This window comes from Falco punctatus (genome assembly GCF_963210335.1).
Source record: "Falco punctatus genome assembly, chromosome: 4".
NCBI classification, from domain to species: Eukaryota; Metazoa; Chordata; class Aves; order Falconiformes; family Falconidae; genus Falco; species Falco punctatus.
In genome coordinates, this window is record NC_137583.1 from 22568719 (window position 1) to 22588832 (window position 20114).

General features: G+C 45.7%; 2 protein-coding genes across 11 annotated transcripts in view; one reads left to right on the top strand and one right to left on the bottom strand.

The window, feature by feature from the left end:
* SUMF1 (sulfatase modifying factor 1) overlaps positions 1 to 5189 on the bottom strand; it is a 38928-nt gene extending 33739 nt beyond the window's left edge. For all 4 annotated transcript variants that reach the window (XM_080384723.1, XM_080384722.1, XM_080384721.1 and 1 more), the window contains exons 1-2: positions 4870 to 5189; positions 3 to 176 (exon numbers count right to left, since the gene is read on the bottom strand). In XM_080384723.1, coding sequence (XP_080240849.1) covers positions 3 to 176; positions 4870 to 5082 — 387 coding nt within the window. In that variant the 5' untranslated portion in view covers positions 5083 to 5189. The remainder of the gene's footprint in view (positions 1 to 2; positions 177 to 4869) is intronic.
* ITPR1 (inositol 1,4,5-trisphosphate receptor type 1) overlaps positions 5150 to 20114 on the top strand; it is a 201153-nt gene continuing 186188 nt past the window's right edge. For all 7 annotated transcript variants that reach the window (XM_080384689.1, XM_080384690.1, XM_080384692.1 and 4 more), the window contains exons 1-2: positions 5150 to 5301; positions 6039 to 11260. The gene's annotated coding sequence lies outside the window, so the exon portion shown is untranslated. The remainder of the gene's footprint in view (positions 5302 to 6038; positions 11261 to 20114) is intronic.

Here is a 20114-nt window from a genome sequence, read left to right on the forward strand (position 1 = left end):
ACCTCAGTAATGTAGCCAGTAGAATTCACAAATCTCTCAAATTCCTCATTGCTGACCTCATACTGATCCATGTAGAAACTGTTAACATGGACTCTTCTAGCAGGCCATTCTCCATCTTGCTGTATTTCAGGCTCATCAGTGCCCATTGTGAACACTCCTCCTGGAATAGCGACCATCTGCAGAGAAAACACCCCCCAAAAGATTATGAAAATGAAAGACTGAAAAGTCTCGTATTGGTCTTTCTTCTCCTCCACCTCATCTTTAGAGGTGGTTTTGCTTTGAGCAGCATTTTACTGACAAAAATAGCACAAAAAAACAGCAACAGTGGCATCTTGATTACCACCTGTTTGGAAAAAATAGCAAGCACAACTTAAATTGAGAACAAAACTCCATTTGCAGCTCTTTCTACATGAAGTCTGGGTAACTCAGAACTTCTGCTGAGGGTAATGCTTATGCTTTAACGAGCATCATGTTCCCCTACTTTACCCAAGAGCCAAGAAACAATTCAGAGTCCCTTCTACTCATTTCCAGATGAGGAATTTTGGTATTTCACTCTATTTCTAGGAAGCCTTGATACAACAATGAAGAATCTGGAGATTGTGAAACTGTCAAGTGCTCCTTTGGGGACAAGCCTATGCCTGTTCGCATGCTAACTACACATGGTTTTTCATTTAATAACAGGCATGTGCAGCATTTTATTACCATCCGTGCTGCAAACTGCCAGGTAGACACAGCACCTGCAGCTCCGCGTGCCAGAGATGAGACAAACTTTCAAGTCAGTTATACCCCACTCCTCTGGCAGACTGGCCTTGTGCAAGAGCCTCAAGCTTCAGAAGTAAAGGGACAAGTGACAGAATAACTTTTTCACTACTTCAATAAGGTGTTTTCCCTTTAAGGCCTCAGCTGGCTTCCAGAGAAAAAAAGCCCCACATTTCACCTCAGCTTTATTAGGCTCTTTGCAGGAACACAAAAGCTCCAGAGGTCTTGTCATGCCTCACCAGATGTTTCCCAAGAGCCCTCTAAAGATCAGACACTGAGCAATGCACTGCTTGTCCAAAGAACGAGACAATCCAGGATCCCTGCTCAGAAGTCCGTGCTGGAAGGAAGAATGACAGCTCAGGCTGCAAAAAATCTTCCCAATGGCCAGGTGATGTTTCAAGGGCTGACCAGCCAAGAGCTAACTTGCCAAAAATTTACCCAACTCATCATAAACGGTTGAAAGAATTAGGGAAGAACACTCCCACTCCTTTCTTTTCAGTATTCCTGAGCTACCTCCACCCCTTAACTCACACTGGATTCAGCCACCTCCTCCTCTGGCAACAGTCAGAGGCTTGTGAATGAATGAGCCCCAAGAAAGCCATCCAGCACCGCCATAGGCATCCACTGTGGAAAACAATCTGGCATAACATATTCCACTAGAACATACCCTGGCAGCGATCCATGATCACACACTACTCTTACAAAGGAATTCAAGCAGGAGGACCAGTGACAGAACCTAAAATGAGCAAAGCCAGTTCTAAAAGGCAGCAGCATTTTTTTATTTGCAAGATCCCAATGTTTGGTATGCAGGAAACTTAAGTCTAATAACAAAAATATTCACTGAGAGAGAAGTTTCCAGACTCGCACACTTCTGACACAACTCCAGAAGATCATCTCAAGTTCTGACAGAACAAGAATCCTGGGTCTTAAATGTACAAGAGTTCAAACAAAATTCCATATGCATGTAGTGGAATAACACAGTATGCAACATGTCTATGAAGAGTATCAAAACTGCAGAGATAGGGTTGTAAGAAATGTGAACTGATGTAACTTTATTTAAACGATAAGGCAAGTTCATAGAACCAAATGTGAACTCTGGACCATTCTGGTGCACAGCCTAGATTATAAGACTTTGATTCTTCTATAGTTGGATTTTTTAAGGTGTTTTTTTTCCTTACTTTACAAAATTCTTTTCATAAAGTTAGATGCTTTCACAAAACAGTTTATCTGGATGCTTACAATGACTCACCAGTAAGACAAAAAGAGTAATTAGCTACCTTCCAGCTTGTGGAGTTCACTGTAATTTTGTAGTTACAACACCACTAGCATACCAAATGATTGGTAATTAAGTTCACATCAGTTAGGCAGCACTTCTCCCTATTCTTAAGGGAAGCTGGAGTACTTGATAAAAACCTACATATACAATTTCATTGTTTCTTCTCCACCATAGATCTCTTATTTTCCTTGGGCCTCTCAGCAACACTTAAAATTCATGCAACTTGCAACAGGCCTGTAGAAGTGCTACAAATACTTTTTCCTTTGAACTGACAACATTTGAAGCTAGCAACATCCTTGTATCTTTTTATCCACTGAAAAGAATCTGAGCACTTACAGATTGTCTTTAACCAAAACCATAAAAGGGCTTCAGGATAAATTTGCTTACATTTTTTAGGACTTAAGGGATGACTACATGGTACAAAGTTGCACCGCTTCCTTCCTTCCTTCCTATCTCTTTCCAACCTGCTGTAGCTAAAATAACTCCTTGAAGCAATCTTCAAAGCAAGATTCAGAGCTTACTAGTGAACTGCTGTCCAAAAGCATGTGAAAAATTAACTCTCGCTTTACAGCCTAGCATTCATTTTCAACACCTGAAAAATCTCTATAGATTACCAGTGTACATTCAGCTAGAAACATCCAAAGGCTTCCTTGTGGACATTTCCAGCCCTCTAGCGCAGTGACAGCTGAGACTTCTGCACGTCCACCAATGTTGTGTCCAACCGATAAGCAAATATTGATTCCACAGGATTATCCTCCCCCACCAGGACAGCTCATTTCACAGCTCCACCTCCTGTTTGGAAATAGTACCTGCCTTCAAAAGCCAGCTTTTTGATACCACCACATCACAGGCTGCAAAGCTCAGATGTCTGACAGCACTCTTCAGCTGAGACCACAGAAATACAGCACTATGTGAAGAACAAATTTCCTGCATAGACACCACAGCCAGAGGCCACATTTGTATAGCTAATGAAGCAGCTTTAACAACTAGTTTTAAAATACAGGTAGCTAACACCAAGGAACTAATCTCTAAGAAATATCAAAGTTGAACTATGGAGGCAGAAATCCAACAGCAGAGGCTGACAGATATGTCATTTACTGAATTAGGTAGTACGAGCAACGTTAATTGCCTGTATCTTCACAGTATTACTTAGGTAGCACCTGCAGTTGCCTTTGAAGCTCAACTTCAACTACAGAAACCACATTTCTCTATGATTATACTTACATTGAAAGTATTATGCTAATGTAGAGCGCATCCACTAAAATACTAGCTCCCCAATTCTAAAAATGTAGTGGAAATAAGTAATCTCATTTGTCGTTGAGGTAGAGGCTAATTCCTCCCTAAATTCCCTTTTGATAAAAATGTTTTCTAGCTAAGCATAATTAGTTAGGTTGTGAACACAGCTTAAAAACTAGCAGTAATTAGTTTTCATTTCCTAATGTTGAACTTGCCAGATGCCTTCCATAAAGTAAGAGTCAAATGATCTTTTTTTTCACTCTACAGCAAGACCTACAGTGAAATGCTGAAACTTATTATACAAAACGTATATTAGCAATGTAAAGCCCAAGTGCAATATGGATTATTTAATTCATACTCTTTAAATATTCTCAAGTGCAGCCTACAATAGTAAAGGTATAATTACCACTAGGCATCCTTCCCTTGGTAGTTTCCACATTGCCTGTGTGACAGAGGCTTTTTCCAAGCTGAAGCAGCTTCCCAGTGTCACACCACCAAGAGACAGTAAGAGAGGCAGCCCCTCACATTTTCACTACGCGCCAAGCCATCTTCTGCAAGAACAAGATCCAAGTCTGCTGCGATATAATTTTGTCTGCCAAAGCTTACTAGCACCTTTCATGAAATGAAATGGCAATCCCATTACTAATAGCTGAGGATATCTCATCCAGTGAGGCATTCGGACTGCAGTGATGCAAAAGAAGTCTCAGTATCCCTTTGCAGTAGGCACACTCATGGCACATGAACCCACTTTAAACACTGCCTTCATGAGGAAGGTGCATTCCGCTCTGGATGGTGTCTTTCAGACGAGCAGCAACAGGAATAGAAGGAAATAAGCAATTAAGGAGACGTTCCCTTTAAGGGAACATGAAAATATATCTACATATGGATAGATAAATGATGTTTTTGCTGAAATATACAAAGGAGACACGACACAGCAGTTGCTGGTGTTTCAATTGCATTGATACCAACAGAGACCTAAAAAGAGATACGCGTGTGTGTAATCAGAGCCATAGCAGTATGGACACACAGCAAGGGACTCCCCTCAGAGCTACACCTGCCCAGGCTGTACAGCGACAGCCAGCCCTGCTCTGGCCAGCCCTCTGGCAGACACGGCTGCTGTGGACCAGTTAAAGGCACGGGCAGGCCTGCCAAAACCAACAGCCGAGAGGCACAGCCGGCCCTGGTTTGTCATCTCAGCTTTGCACAGGGAGGCACGGGCAGGGCAGACACAACCGAGGACATGGGAAGGCCGCTCAGAGATGGGCGCCACTGCCCAGGCCTCGCTCCATCTTCGGGAGCGCCCAAACGGCCCGGAAGATGCTTGGGCTCCCCGGGTGGGAAAAGCGAGGCGGGACCAACCGAAGCACCCGTGCCCGAGCCCAGGCTTTCAGGAGCGAGGCCCGAGCGGGCCGCAAAGCAGCTTTGATTTGCATTTCTCCACAGAAACCCGCTCGCTGGGACCCTCCGCCAACCTCCCGAGCACGGCAGGAGTCCCTGCTTCGCCCCAGCGCCCGGCCTGGCCCGCGGAGGCCGCCGTGGCCGCCCGCTCCCTCAGCGCGCTGGGCCTGCCGCCCCGGGACGGGCACCCTGCTGCTCACCGGGCCGCGCCCCGCGCTCCGCGCTCCGCCCGCCGCCGAGTACCGCCGCGCCGCTGCCGCCCGCCCGTCACCGCCGCCCCGGCTGGCGCTGCACCCGCAGTCCCCGCCAGCAGCTGCCCCCCCGGCGGCGGCGGCCGACAGTCGCAGCAGGAGGAAGAGGAAAAGGAGAATGCAGCGGGACGCCCAGACGCGGACTACCCCGGGCGCAGCCATGTTGGCCGAGACACCATGTGCCGCCCTCCATCACGTGACAGGCCGCGTCTTAAAGGGGCAGCGCCGCGGCGGGCGGGGGCCCAGATCTGGCCCGGCGCCCTGCTGTGCCCGTCCGTCCGTCCGTCCGTCCGTCCCCTCAGCGCCGGTCCTGCCCGCGGAGAGGCCGCTGGCGCACCCCGGGGCGCAACCCTGCACGCCGCTTGTGCTTGTCTCCAGCAGGTACGTGAGGCCGTGTGTGTAGAGCAAGGAGGCGGGGGTCCCTGGGCCGAGGGGATATCGCCTCAGGCGCTCCCTGGCGGAGTGGCCCTGCAGCCCTTGGCCTTTTGTAGCCGTTCTGGGAGCTGGATTTGAAGTTTGCCTTGCCATTTTCTAAAAATAAGTGGGTGCTGAAGCAAACACAGCGTAAGCTCAGCACACAGACCCGTGCTGTCACCGAGATGCAGTCCCCCGTGCTCGGGTACCTCGAGGGTAGTGTCTGCTGTGTGACGTATTCAGGTTTAGTCAAGATGTATGTCCAGTACTTGTTAACAATTAACATTCTTGAGAAAAGCATGTGTGTGAAATGAACGCAGGTAGGTCTGTGCTCCCGAGAAAGATTTCTTAACTATCCACCAATAATACATGATCCCTCATTGACTTTTCATTTCACCTCCACAGGTAAAAAATAAGGGAAAACATATGTTGCCTTTAAGTATTCCCACTTTGAGATGTCAAAAAGTGCAACTACAGGTCATCATAGTTGACTGATAATGTTATTTATCAATATTCATAGTAAGAGGAAATTCAAACCATGTAGGTATCACTCAGCAGAAGTCGGGCCTGGCTCTTGTAAACTTTCTTAGAAATGATAATTAGCAATTTGTACCAAGGATGGTGGTCGTGGCCTTGGCCTCTGGCTGAGCATACCAGTGGTGTTCATGTGTGGATTAAGCACTTTCTTTCTTTCTCTTTTGCAGCAGATTGCTGCAATGAAGCTGCAGCTGAAGGACAGCCAACAGCACGTTGATGGCATTAATGTCAGAGACTCGTACAAGGTGCAGGTCTAAGGCCCAAAAGTTAAGTGCTTACACCTTTGACTGTGTTCAATAGCAGTATGTAATATGCCTATATACAGGCATGTAGGCGCCTTCCTCCTAAGAGTACCCTCTTCTCCTCTATTGGTGGATGATGATGCAACTCAGCATCATTTCAGAATAAGGACTTAGGAAAATATAAAGGTGTTGTACATTCCTTGGGCACTTCTGTTTGTATATCTATCCTGGCATTTCAATTTTTCATGCTTAAAAATGAATTTTACCAAGTATGACACAACCAGTCTTTATGGCAAAAATATTACCATGGAGGCGGGGGGTGGGGAATATCACTGGAGGGGGGAAAGGAGAAACCTGCTTTTCTTTCCAAGTGAATATCAAATACTGTTACTTCAGTTTTGGAGTCTTTTACAGGAGTTTTCAGTGCAGGTGACTGAGAAGCAGTTTGTAACGAGCCAGCTGAGTGGCAACATGCGAGTGTATAAACCAAGCAGGTCAGGAATGGAAATCTACTTTATAGAGGCACAATGGCCTCCTCCTTTGCTCTTGGGAGAGGTTGCAATTTGCTGTTAGTAGGAAGCAGCAAATTACTACCCCACTCTTTGCCAGCTCAGCTGGCTGCGACTTTGTGATCAGAGCAAAGGCTCTTCCCACTCGCTGTCCCCCTGCTAAGGAGCCAGGGAAGTAGCAGGTGCAGATGCCTGCTTTCTTGTGTGACATAAATCCAAAGTCCTGCCACCTCATTCACAGGCAGAAAGGGCGCAGGGCTTTTGTAATCCTTTCTACTCACCACACAGCCAAGGTACATACCCTAAGGCAGATGGTGATCAGCTGTCTCAATCCAGAACTGTCAATACCTTCTACGTCAGGGAACTGGTAATGCCCTTATTTTCCTTTGTTTTTCCTGTGGTTCACTGTAGTTGTTGAAGATTTTGGTGCTCTGTCATGTAAATCTTTACTTGCTGTGGGAGCTTCTGTTCCAGATCGTCAGCAGAACGGATATTCTGGATCCTCTGCTATGCTGAAAGAAACCTTTACTCATTCTGTGAGATATTAATGCAAAATATTTAATATATTTTTTCCCTGTACAGGTTAGGACCGTGCAGCAAAAAGAAGTATGACCGTAGTGAAAGAGGGTGGGTTTTTTTTGTTTGTTTGGTTTGTATTGGTACTGGAAAGGAACACTACTCAACTGTATTTGCTATATGAAATTTTACAGTGTGTAAAATGACAGTGCTGGGAGTCTTCACAAGGATGCATTTCAATTATCCATCATTGGTCCCTTTTGCCCTGTGTCGTACTTAGAAAAGCAGCAGAGTGCAGGAAAACAAATGAATACAAACTTAATTATAAAATCAACCCTTGCTGCTTCAGGGTTAGAAAATGTAAACATTCCTTTTATGTTGAAACTGTAATCTTAGCCCCATGCATTAATGAATCTCTATGAAAATGCAAAGTAAGTATAACTTATTTTCTCCTTCCAAATTTCCAATGCCGTTTACTGAAATGACAGCAAAATCTAGGTATCCAAATTCTACAGTCTTCTAGAATTGAAAAGAGTCTGCCAGGATAACTTATTAAAGCCATGGGATTCTGGCTGGGTAATGGTGGAATTCAAGAAAAATCAGTGAATTCCCAATGACCTGGGACAGTTCTCTAGTGTGTCTTGCTTACTCGTTCTCATTGCTCATTTTCCTAGACTTCTTTTCTGCATCATTTCCATACCTCCATCAGGAAGGTTTATGTTCCTTATTCTCTCAGGAGACTAGATGAAATAATTACAATTACAGTTTGCTTCTGAGCAACATCCAACTTCCAGTTTATAATCCTGAGGACTTGTGAGAACTTTTGCTGGTGTCATTTATTGATCATGTTTATGCTCCTAAGCCATTTGTTCACAGCTAATCTCTTCCACATGGGGTTTAATTACCCTCTTTCCTTGCACTGAGTGCACCATGCTTCAGTGTTAAGAGACTGATTTCACTGTTATTAAAATATTACAGAAATGAGAGCCTTTTCAGCACATAGCTGAAATGCTGAGATGTTGCCTAGCATTTGTCCTTATTGTTCGTAGTGCTTTTCATCTCTTGAGTGCTGCAGTGCTGGCATGGACAGCTCTGACAACGGGAAGCTTTTGTGATCATCTGCCTCATCATGATAACCAGTCACAAGCAAGATTAGACAGTTTGATCCTTAGAGTCCCGGAGGCTGCCTGGAATATCTTCTGCTCTAATTTTTCTTCCAGGGCTTCTGATCGTGCAGCTGAACCAACAGCAGAAACAAAAACATATGCAAACCCACCCTGCAGGCTGGAGCGCTTTCTGTCCAAAATACTCCAAAGAAGTCAACAGTTAATTGCAAACTTGGCAGCATAAAACAAGGTAATATTGTTCTTATTCTTGGAAAATAAAGGACTGCAAACTTCATCTTAACCAATTTCATCAATGCTGAATTCATGTAATTGCTACAAGTAAGGTAGTGATGGACCAGAATGAGGTTCTAAAAGGAGAAAAAGAACAGAATTCTCTAAAAGAAAAAAAAAAAACAAAACTCTTGCAAGGTGTGTTCCTGTGACTGAAATCACATGTGTGATTGGGCTAAACATTTATAATTATAGCACTCTAAAGATGGAAGTGTTATCTACTCTTTTTCATTATTTCCTCTCTAAATTCTTGAACAGTTCTCATTCCTTAGACCCTCTTTGTGTATGTGCATGTGATCTAAGCCCAACCCCTTGATTGCTACTGAGCAAATATATTCTATTCCCCATCTCAGAGGCTACCTGCTGTAGTTCACATTATCAATGAAACACTTGCTTTAAAGAAATAACCCTATAGTACTTCCAAGTGGGAAATGTTTAATTCCCAGGCTGCCCTACTGTTTCATCTCTTCTTAAAGCTATAAGATCATAGTAACCTTGTAAATTCACTGTGCCTGCAGCAGCATCCCAAAGCAAGTTCCTGAAGAGAAATGGAAACATTTTCCACTGTTGGAAATTTTCATTATTATCTTGTCTTTGCCAGTACACCTTCAAATCTAGCAAATTCTTAGCAGTACTTTATCAGTATTTTTGGTGGAAGGGCCTTCAGAAGCACAAACTCCACAGCCTTTGAAGAACTGACCAAGACCCAGAAGCAAACGTAGTCCATGAGAAGAAAACATAGCCTTTGATGTTCTACCTTCTGGAGAGGCTACAAAATCGGAGAACTGGTAGGCTGCAGAAGCAGCAGGAAACAAAGGACATGGACTGGTGTAGGAGAAGCGTGGAGAGATGTATGCAACTTTTCAGACAAGGAACCGAGGACTTGCAGGCTAGGATAGAGCAGAATGTCCCCAGGTCTCCTCTGCTGGCTCCTGTCCATCCCATATTCACAGAAATTCATACTGTCAGGCTGAGTGGGGCTGGGGGACCCATTCAACCTCCATCTGTGGGAAATTCCCCAAAACTATGTCTTACATTGCATGCAATTTCTAACATGCTGCTGCTGCTCTTATTTAGCACTTGATAATGAAGATAGTTGAAGGCAGGCTGCTAGCATAACTGCTAAAGGCGTTCAGTGGGCAAAGCTCTTTGCCACTGACTCTAGTGACATCCTTATGTCACTGCCTAAGCGCGCCAGATGTTCTAGCCATTCGCTGTCCTAGCCCTACAGAACTCATCCAGAGATTAGATTTGATTACACAAGAATTCATTAGGATTACCTAATGATATTAGGCACTGTTACTCTGCCAAGTTCCTGATGAGTAATGGCTTGTAGCATTGCAGCCATTTATGAAAATCATAGAGCTCGATTCACTGACCTTCGCTCAAGTTCCTAAGTCATGGACTTCAACTTCTGCATATTCTTGATAGCTGTAACTGCAACTCCTCTGATGTTATTTTTTAATGAAGAACCAGTATAATGGTAGTGTTGAATTGGACCACTGCCTGATCCGAACTTGTTCCCTTTCCCCAGCAGCGGTGTGCTGCTAGAAGGAGGGAAACTAGCAGTGACCATGGCAGCAGCAGTTACACCCCATTTCCTCTCAGCAGCAGTAGGTGCGGGTCCCTGCGGGTGGAGGCAAGAGCAGGGAAGTGTTTTCTTCCCCTTATGCCAATTAAAGTGGTACAGCACTTCTGCAGCACAAACATTGCATCTCCTTCTGTGAGGAGCTTTGCGCTGCCAAACACAGCCACATGCACCCTATGGAGGCCACAACAATTACAGTATATGCATGGACAATATACCTTGACTAATTTTAAGAACAAATAATTGCACAATGCAATAAATTAAAGGAAATGCTACTTATTTGTCATCACTGCTAGTCATTCTGGCTGAAGTTGCGCTGTCAGTCAGTGGACAGCCTTTAACATTAATTAGCAGCATCCCTACACCAGACAGTCTTACTGAAGAGGAAACCAAGTAAAACTCCCTTGCTGCTTTCAGAGTTTTAAACTGTTCTTCTGCAGAATAGCAGGTTTTACCCCACGTTACCGTGTTCCACACAGCTGGCAGCCCTCAGCCAAAGGGCCTTACCTTCCCATGAGGAATTACCCTACAAGTGAAAGCAGCGCGTGTCATAACCTTTGAAACCTCCATCCCGCAGGGTTAAGCGCGGGGCTGGAGCGCGCTTTCTCCGCTATTTTGCGCTCCCCGGACCTGCAGGTACTCAGTATTTTCTTTTCCCCGGCTCCGTTTGCTCGGAGCTCCTGCAGCTGCTAACAGCGCCGGTGCGTCCCGTAACTCCCCGGCGGCGGGCAGGCGCTCTCCCACCCGTCATTCGCCCGGGACCCTGCGCGAAGCCCCGGGCCCCGGCCCCGGCCGCAGCGCAGCGGGAGCCCCCGGCCGCGGCAGCGCCCGCGCCCGGCACGCCGGGACCCGGCACGGTGCCGCGGTGGGGCGCGCCGCGGGGCACGCCGGGAGTTGAAGTCCGGCAGCGACGCGGCACGGCGGCGGCAGGACTTCGCTACCCAGAGTGCCCCGCGCGAGTATATAAGGCGCGGCGGCGAGCTCCGAGCGCAGTAACCATGTGGATGTGCAGCTGAGGCGGCGGCGGGCGGGGGGGAGCTCGGCGCAGCCTCCATCCTAACGGGACCGGGCAGCGCCGCGCCGCCAGCATGGGGCTGCCGAGCCGCCGCTAGCCCGCCCCGCCGCCACCAGAGCTAGGTAGGGGCCGCTGTGGGCAGGGGTGGCGGCAGTGGCTGGGGAGGGAGGCGGCTAGCCGGCCGCCGAGGCAGCCCCCTTCCCCAGGCCGCCGCGGGCCGGGCGGGGCGGGGGGTGCGGAGCGGTGCTGGGCGGGGGTGCCTCGCCGAGCCGGGCCCCTCCGTGCGGGCTGGCCCCGCGCGGGGGGGGGTCGCTGCCGGCCGGGGTCGCTGCCCGCCGCAGGACGGCCGGGGCCTCGCCGCTGCGCCGGCCGCTCCAACTTTCCCCTGGTTCTTGGTGGGGTTTGTCCCTCTCGGAGTTGCGGCTCAGTTGCAGGAGGTATGTGGCGTTATGTAAACACTGGCGAGCGCTGGTGGGGACTTGGCTGTGGGCGATCGTACTCTTAAACGGTCGAAGCTGGGCAGCCGCGGTGGATGTTCCCGAGGGTCCCGGCGCCTCCTCTGGCGGGCCAAATATTTAGCGGTCTCCTGGGGTCCCGGAGCCGGCCCTCGCGCGGGGGAGGGGGCACGTGTGCCTTCCCGGGTACGTGGGATGTGGGCTCATGGCTTTGTGCTGAAAGCTCAGTTACTGCTGGTTTGGGTCTGGGGGCCGCCCTGTGGCCCCTCCGCCTGTGCAGAGGCTGCGTGCGCCTGTTGCTCCACAACCTCTCGCGGTGGCTCTCTGGGCGCAGGGGGCTGTATGCACCCGCCATGGCTTGGGCTCAGCCAGGCTTTCCCCTCTAGTATAAAACCTCTTTGCCCCATGCAGGTTAAGTCCCATTCACAGTAGTTTGTATAACAACAACAACAAAAAAAGCTCCCAACAGGTGAACGGTTTGAATAAGTGCATCATATCCATCATGTTACGCACTGTGCAGCGGTTCACTTGTGCCCGCTCAGCTGCAGATGGATCGGACTGTGGTGTTGCTACTCAAAAATCAGGAAGAGAAAACGTGGCTAATACAATCCAGTTCTTTGCCTTATGAAGATTCAGTGACTCAACATCGTGCATGAAGTAGTGTGCATGTGTGGTGGCTGTTTGCTTTATTTATTGATGAGGGCCGGTACCTGTGCATGTGTTTTATTTCTTCAGCATGCGTTTTGTTATGAGTTTCTTTTCCTGTGCTCGGAAATTTGCTTGGTATCCCAGGACTTCCAAATGCATTGAGCCAAAAGGCTCGCTGACTCAGAGCCCAGGCCAAAGGCCCACATCTGAATTGCTTTCCTCACAGGGTTCAGCTGCATGAGTGTGGGATGCAATGTGAAGCCAGTATCCATTTCTTTCCCATGGTGCTTTCTCTATGGCTAAGTTAACAGGCTGACAGACCCTGGATTATTTTATTTTCTGAACCTCTACTTTAAGCCAGTTTTCTTGCATGGCAAATAAGCCAGATGCTAAATGCTTAGTGGTTTTGCTGGTGTAAGATCAGTGCCTGAAACAGTAACAGTGGTGCATGATGTAGCAAAGCGTTGGTTGTCCAACACTGGCTGCTCAGTGACTGGAGAAGACTGGTGACACTGATCAAAGCAAAAGTTCTGGTGTAACAGGGCACTTGACGAAACAGACGTGAAAGTTGACTGCTCTGGAAAACAGCAACTTAACAGTGAGAATGTGTAGTGGTCAGTGTGTATAAACCAAAAAAGGAGTCACTGTGGAAATAAAAAACACAGTTCCAGTGTTTTTCAAAACAAGCTGTTACAGGAGTGCTATTAAGTAAGCTGTTTACTGAGCTGAAGATTTCTAATGTGTTCTTTAAGCTGTCTTTTGTTTGTCAATAACAATTTTTTTCTTGTTAAAATACCAGGATCCACCCTGAGATTGAAGTGTTTGTTTAGATGATTTTTTTTCCCCTACCTGCTTGTTTTGCAGCTTCGATTATGCCTTGAAATAGGGAGTGACCTGGTTTCCTCTTACAGGGGTTCATAAATTAGGAAGTAAACAGCAAGAGTAACTTTGCTTTGCCTTTGCAATCGTGGGGTGGAGCTTAGCTGTGGGAAATAGTGTATTTTCCTGAACACCATGGTTGGAAAGTGGAAGAGGCCCTAGTGAACGCCACTGCAGGGGCAAGCACTTGTTCAGTATGCTTTGTTGGTGACCATTGTTGGAACTGCGAGTCTGGGTAAGAATGCCTGGATGAAGGAGGTCTACTGGGACTGGTAACAGAGTGGAGGGTGGTGTAAACGACTGCTGTGGTCTCTGGTTATAAACTGGGGGCATGAAGAAGTCTTATTCATGGCACAGTCAGCCTTGTTGCATCACCTCAACAAATCTGTGTTGGTGTGGGGTAGACTAGAAGGTGGGAAAACCCAGCTGAAGTGAAGAAATCTCAAGTTCTGGTAGCTTACAAGTGCTGTAGCAAAGTAGAGCAAGACTTGCAAGCCATGGTGTCCTGCTGTTGTGTGGTGTAAGGTCTTAGTCTAATTTTATAGTAATTCTTATTGTAAAGGCAGTGCTGAATGAGCATTGCAACGTGGCAGTGTGAAGAGATGGCCAGGGTGGCAAATTTTGGATGAAATGTGGAAGCAAGGTTACAGCTCCTCCAGTACTCTGTGTACATGTGCCAGAGGAAAGGTAACAATCCCAGTGACTGTTCAAGTATTGGCCACTGTGGTCCAGAAGTCTGTTGTGGAAGCAGAAGCTCCTTTCAGCTGCTTCCTGTAAGATGTGCTGGTACCTCCTGGTAAATTGCTGAAATGGGCAGTATTGAGGTGGAACTTCTTTTTCAGTGCTATAAAGCAGGCTTAAAGCAGTGTGCAGATCTGCTGAGCCCTTGTCTGGTACGTGCCCTTCAGTGAAGCAGTTGGAAGAGCAGCTGTAGCTTGTTCTGGTTGTTTTGTTGACCATGCTTTCCCCCTGATGCTGTGCATTGTAATTCTCAGTGCATAGCGTACTCCTTAGGAGTATCTGATGTGTCAAGCTGCAAAGTGTACTGGGAGTCTTTGAGACATTATTACCCCATAAATATAAGATAGTTGTAGTTGTAGGATTATGTCTTAAAGACAGGAGGAATCTGAAGATCCTGTGGGAGGTGGGATGAGGGTAGTGGCTCTGTAGTAGCTGGTAGACGAGCTGCTTGCTCGCCTGTGGGTGAGTGTGAGGGAAGGCAGCTTCACCAAAGTAGCTTATGGAGACCAGAGAGGTTTAGACGTAGAAAATGATGTGTGCTGCTAGAAAGTTACGTAAATATAACATTTATGTCACAATGAGACTATGGTATTCATCCAGTTTTATAAAAATCAGTTTCTTTTGCTGCTGAGATAGCACTGTTGCTTCAGTAGCCTGGAGCCTTTTCTCTGCTTTTTTTTTTTTTTTTTTTTTTTAAGAGTTTGTGTGTGTGATAGTATAGAAGATAAGTTAAGCCATTGGGCAGTTTCATCTAGTGGCCTATGCTGGGTACAGACAGGTACTGCTTTACTGGGTGCTGTAAAGGAGAAGACTTGAAAAGCAAGCAGACAGTATCTCTGCGCTGCTAAACCGTATCCTATCAGTGTCCATAGCTGTTCAAAGTGATTCCAGTGCTCTTCCGCTGTGCGTCTCCCAGAGGCTGCTGCAGGAGGCAGGATGCCAAACAGCATGAGCTTTGATCTGGCTCAGTATTTCTTTCTGATTTCTGTTCCTAATGGGCACTACAGCAGTTATTGCCTCGTTCTCAGTCTTGGCACAGATGGGCAGTAGCTGGGGATGGGGGCAGAACCCTCTTTCCGCGGTGCTGCAACTGCTCATGAGATTGGCAGAGGCAGCTGTAGGAAGTGTGTTATTTTCTTGCTTGTTCTGTACCTGTTGAGAAAGTACATTTCCAAGTCTTCAGAGCAGCTGTGTTTTATGGGACCAAATTCCTCTGGGGGGAAAAAAGATAAGAGAATGAAAACTACAGGAACAGTAATTCAGACAAGGAAAGCTGCAAAACTCAGCTGTGGATTCTGAACTTGGAAGTTTCATTTTCATACTTGTGGTCTTGGTTAAGCTTATCAAAGCTTAGATCAGAACTTATTTTTCCTTCCTAACAGTGTTATTATGGAGAATAAAATGTCACTTCAGATCTGAGCAAGTTAACCTTCTAGAAATAAAAAGGTGTTAGAAATGTGCATGGAGGCATGCGTTATTTTGCTGATTTACGGCTTGTGGCAATGTCACTGCATCCTCGCGTGCTAGAATGCCAACATGAGGAGTGTTGCAGAAAGCTGAGTGTTCGTATCTCACCAGTTGTTCGGCTGAACAGGTTATCAAAGGGTGGTGAATAGCTTTGAGAGAACTAAATGCCAGGGGAAGCAAATTTCTTGGTTAGGATGTTAGGTAACATTTCTGCTTTTGGAATGATCTGATACTAAGCTGTAAGAAAAGAGGCTTGGATACTGGATCCAAATGTCATGATGTACACAAAGAGTTCATCCTCTCCTCAGCCCTGCCATGTGCACGATGTCTGTAGTCAGAAGATTGTAAAATCTCTGTGCATATACATGTAAGAAATTTCTGATGACAGTAGGCCAAAAAATGGCTACTGCCAAAAGGCTGTGGCTTTTTTTTTTTTTTTTTTAAATATATTCAGGATTGTTTAGCAGCAGGTTAGCGTGAAACTTTTACAAACATTCTTTTGCGCCTTGGCCCAGCCTATCTGATATTTCAGAAATTCGGAGATCTGCCAAGAAGTTCTGAAGAAAAAAGCTTTGCTTGCATCCCGGATAACGTCCTGTCTGCATCCCACTCTGAGACAAGATGCGTAGACACAAAGGTGGATATGTATCTGAGTAGGCTGATGGTGCTTAATCTAAAGGATTAATTGAAAATTTATGATTAAAACAACTGCAGTCCTTGTCCCCTTCTCCATCTGTAAAGGTTATACAGATGTGGTTGCTAATGCTTTCTATGAGATAAGGTGGTACAGTATTTTGAATCTTTGCTTCAGAAGAATGACTCATGCTTGCATTCTAGAAAATTACTCTTGGGTGGCCAACATGTACAAGTTAACCCGGGAAGTGGAGCCTTCATCTGCAAAGGAGTCCAGCCCATTGGGTGTTTTTAGATCAGCAGGGCTCAAAGTAGGTCCCCTGGCCACCAGTGGTTCTCCACACGTGCTAGTTGTGTGCTGGTAGTGGCTCCTCCTCTTCGACTGCTCATCACAGGCACTTAGGTTTTAGTCTGCAGACCTGGGTGCCTGCTGAGGTGTCTAGGAGGGAAAAGCAGCGAGCTTACCCTTCCTTGCAAGGGTTGCTGCATCTGCGTCTGGAAGACAAGAGAAGACTTTCAAGCCTTCAATAGGAGAGAGTTGCTAGTGGAAGAAGAGCATTAACTTTATTGCCAGCGGGGACCCAAGGCTGCTAGGAGACATCCAGCAAAGCCCAGCCGTGGAAGACGACAGCAGTGCCACCATGGAGGCCACAGAACCTCCGCCAAGGTGCAGTACTGGCGAAGGGAGAAGTGGGACGTGTAGGGAAGGGTGAAAGCGCTGGGCAGGTGGGGTCAGAAGGAGATGAGCAGGTGCAGGCAGCTGGAGGTTAGTGAGGCAGACAGACAAGGAAAATACTTTGGTAAATTTAGGGAGTATTGCATTTGCTAAAGAGCATCTATTTTGTGAGGAGGGAAGTATGGAGACTTAATGTGAGGATGGGGGCTGTAAGAGACAGCCTGTTCTGTGCTGAAGCCTTGGTAGATATATGACCATGCTCAATGAAATCGGGACTGTTCTGTGCCCTCTTCTTCCCTGGCCATTTTTCTTCCTTGGCTGAACTCCAGTTGGTGTTATAAACTAAGCTTGCTCTTTTTCCCCATGACATTGGTTGCCCTGGTTCTTTTGGCCTGTTCCAGCTCTCTCCTTCTGATAGAAATATGCTGGAAAACATTGTGTGCTTGTAGGGGCCTTGTCCAGAGGCTGACGTCTAAGCTGCCTTCTCCCATCAGGGTTAGAGCCAGTAAGTATCAACTTCAGTAAGTGCTTCTTAATTTTAATGGAATTAAAAAGATGCTGTCAGGTCATACTTGATTTGAATCAAAAAATGATTTTTTTTTCCCCCAACAGTGTATCTCTAATAGATTTTCTTTTTTCAGCTTTCTGCAGATGCCTGTCAGTAGGATCTGTCAGTTGTGTTTCTTACAGCAGTCTGATGGCTGCTGCGTAAGATAGCACTGTCAAAGTGTAACTTCTGCCTAGTGCATTGTTATGAGTGTGTTACTTTCAACCTGAATTTTCTGTAGATAGCTTGTCTGGTGCCACTGGGCAAATAAAAAAAATGCAGGTGCCCTTTCTGAGGAGAAAAGGACATTGTGCATGTTTGCTTTCCTTTATTGAAGATTTATTGAGGTTCAAGTTAACAAATTGAGTTACTTTTTCTTCCTTTTTCTTAAACTGTTTTGTTGCACGTATTAAATAGTAGATTTTTTTAATATCTTTGCCATTGATACAGTAAAAAAAGCCACTATTACAAATGTATTTATCTGTGGGGTTGCAGATACTATGAATAGAACGTAATTAACTCTGGCATCATTTTACTGTATGAATTTACATGCCTCTTCCAACTTCCTTCAAGTAAAGGGGGAAACATATGCTTGATTAGATGTGCAATGAGATTGATTTTCCTCCTGGGAGAAGAGGGGTGGTGTAGGCTGGTGGATGGGGATTCAGGAGACCTGGATTTGAATCTGGGCTCTGAGTCTGACCTGCTGTGTGTCCTTGAGAAAGTCATAGCTCTGTGCTGCTCCCTCCTTCCTCTCTTCCATGCTCTTCATCTTGCCTGTTCAGACTGCAAACTACAGAAGAATCTGCTGCGTTACAAGCATTAGGAGGAAAAATACTTTCTCAGAGAAAGTGCATTTCTCCTCTTGAATCTAACGGTTCATCAAACGACAATTTGTTTGCAGATAGCGGGCTCCTGAACATGAAAGGCTACAGTTAAATGGAAAACAAGATTGTGGTAGATAAACGTACCATGCTGATACTTGTTTTTAATGTGTAATCTCTAAAATTTAACTACATGTGCATAAAATTAACAGTGCTGAACCCTCTCAAAACCTAACATGATTTCTGAGCTGCCTCCCACTGCAAGCGTGTGAGGGCGAGGATCCTGACGTTCGAGATGGTGTGGCTGTGGGTCTGCCGTGGTGGTGTCATTTCCGCGTGCTATGAACAGTGCTGGTGGTCGAGAAACTGCAGGATTTTACTCTGCTCTTGGCTGGGTCCTCAGCTGAGGAGTGAATGAACTTCCTTGAGATGGCCCGCTCGGTGCGTGGCACTTATCCCAGCTGCCTGTGCTACCCAAAATCCGTTTTATTTCTCTTTCCCTGGTGTATGCAAAGAGCTCCTTTTAGATTTGCTAAGTCAGAAGCTTTGCAAATGACAGTGCTTTGTCCTGCTGCCCCAGAAGAGTGATTATTCACTAGATGATCTTTTAAATAGAGCACTTCTGCCTTGCTTTGGCTGTGTTAATGGGATTCTTAGGAATCTTTCTCACAGCCCTCAGGAGGAAACCTCCCTTTTTATTGAGCTAAGAATGGGAAACATCAGGTTTTGGTTTAAGTTCTTAAAAAGTTGGCTGCACCTGTAAAAATAGATACAGAATGCTGGGTTATCCAAAGCAACACGGAAATCTTTAGAGAAGTGTTAGGGGAAACATTGGATCAAACCTGTAGGGCCAAATTTTCAGCCAAGTGATCCTGTTGTAAAGTTTGGATTTACCAAGTTATTTAAGTACTGGACTTATATCTAGGGAGTCAGTCTTTGGGTGCATTTGAAAAAATGTTAGCTTATTGGGCCTAATTTACAAATATTAAGGACTCTCTTCCATTTGATTCAAACACGCTGCTTTACCTGGGCTTGTGGGTTCTCAGTTGTTCAAGTCTTGATGTGATGTTGCCAATAGCTGTTAATTTATGGATGATTCTTCACGTGCATGCCAATAGTTTATGCCATTAAGCAGTCCTTTATGTCTGCTTTTTTGTTGTGCCTCTACTCTTAAACTCTGGTCTTTTTTCTGTTAAGAGCTGAAGCGAAATTAAACTTTTGCTGTGGAGTTTCATGTCTGCAGGAATGAAGTTGAAGCAGTTAAGTATGGTTTGAGATTCTGTTCCTAGCTCAACAACCTAAATAGCGAAAAAGACTATCAAAAGTGCTGCTCCAGTTTCTGTAATGGTACATATAAAATTGCAATCTCTATTTAATTGAGCACTAAACCACAGTGAAAATAAGATATTAGAGAACTGAGTACATCATGGGACTGCAAGGCACAGCAAGGAGCTTTTTTGCTCAAAACAAACATCATTAGAACCATCTTAAAAAGATTAACTAATTTGTATGCCAGTTGCTGGAAATCAAACAGTCGGCAATAAGACATATTTGGTCTCGTTTAATTTACAAATAGGATTTGCAGTCATAGGTTAAAGAATTAAAATCCCACACAAAGCAGACATGTGAGACATGGTATCAGCAAAATAGCTTCAAATTCTGTGAAAGGCCTTTCAGCATTAAATTACTCAAGATGAGGAATAGCATACTGCTGAAATCTTGTTACGAACAGTCCCTGTAAGGAGGGACTTCAAAAGGGGCCTTGACTCTGCTATTCAAGGAAAGCAAACTTTCAGTGCTGCTCTGAAGCTTGTCTTTTCTAACTTGACATCAAGATTTAGATGAGTGATGGGAGAAATTAGCATGAAATGTTTACAAAGCAGTTGCATTTCCTATTCTGAGATCTGCAGAAAGCAGCTGTCTCATTAAGGTATTTGATATTTAACAGTCAGTTTGATTTCTAAGTGTTTTCACTGTTAATTCTGCTTTAACTGCCATTATGAAGTGTGTTTTTATGAGAAAATGGATTGAAGTGCCTCAGACTTGAATTTCAGTGGCTATATCAGACTTACACTGGCTTACTCGAGGCCATCAGGCTAAGCATAT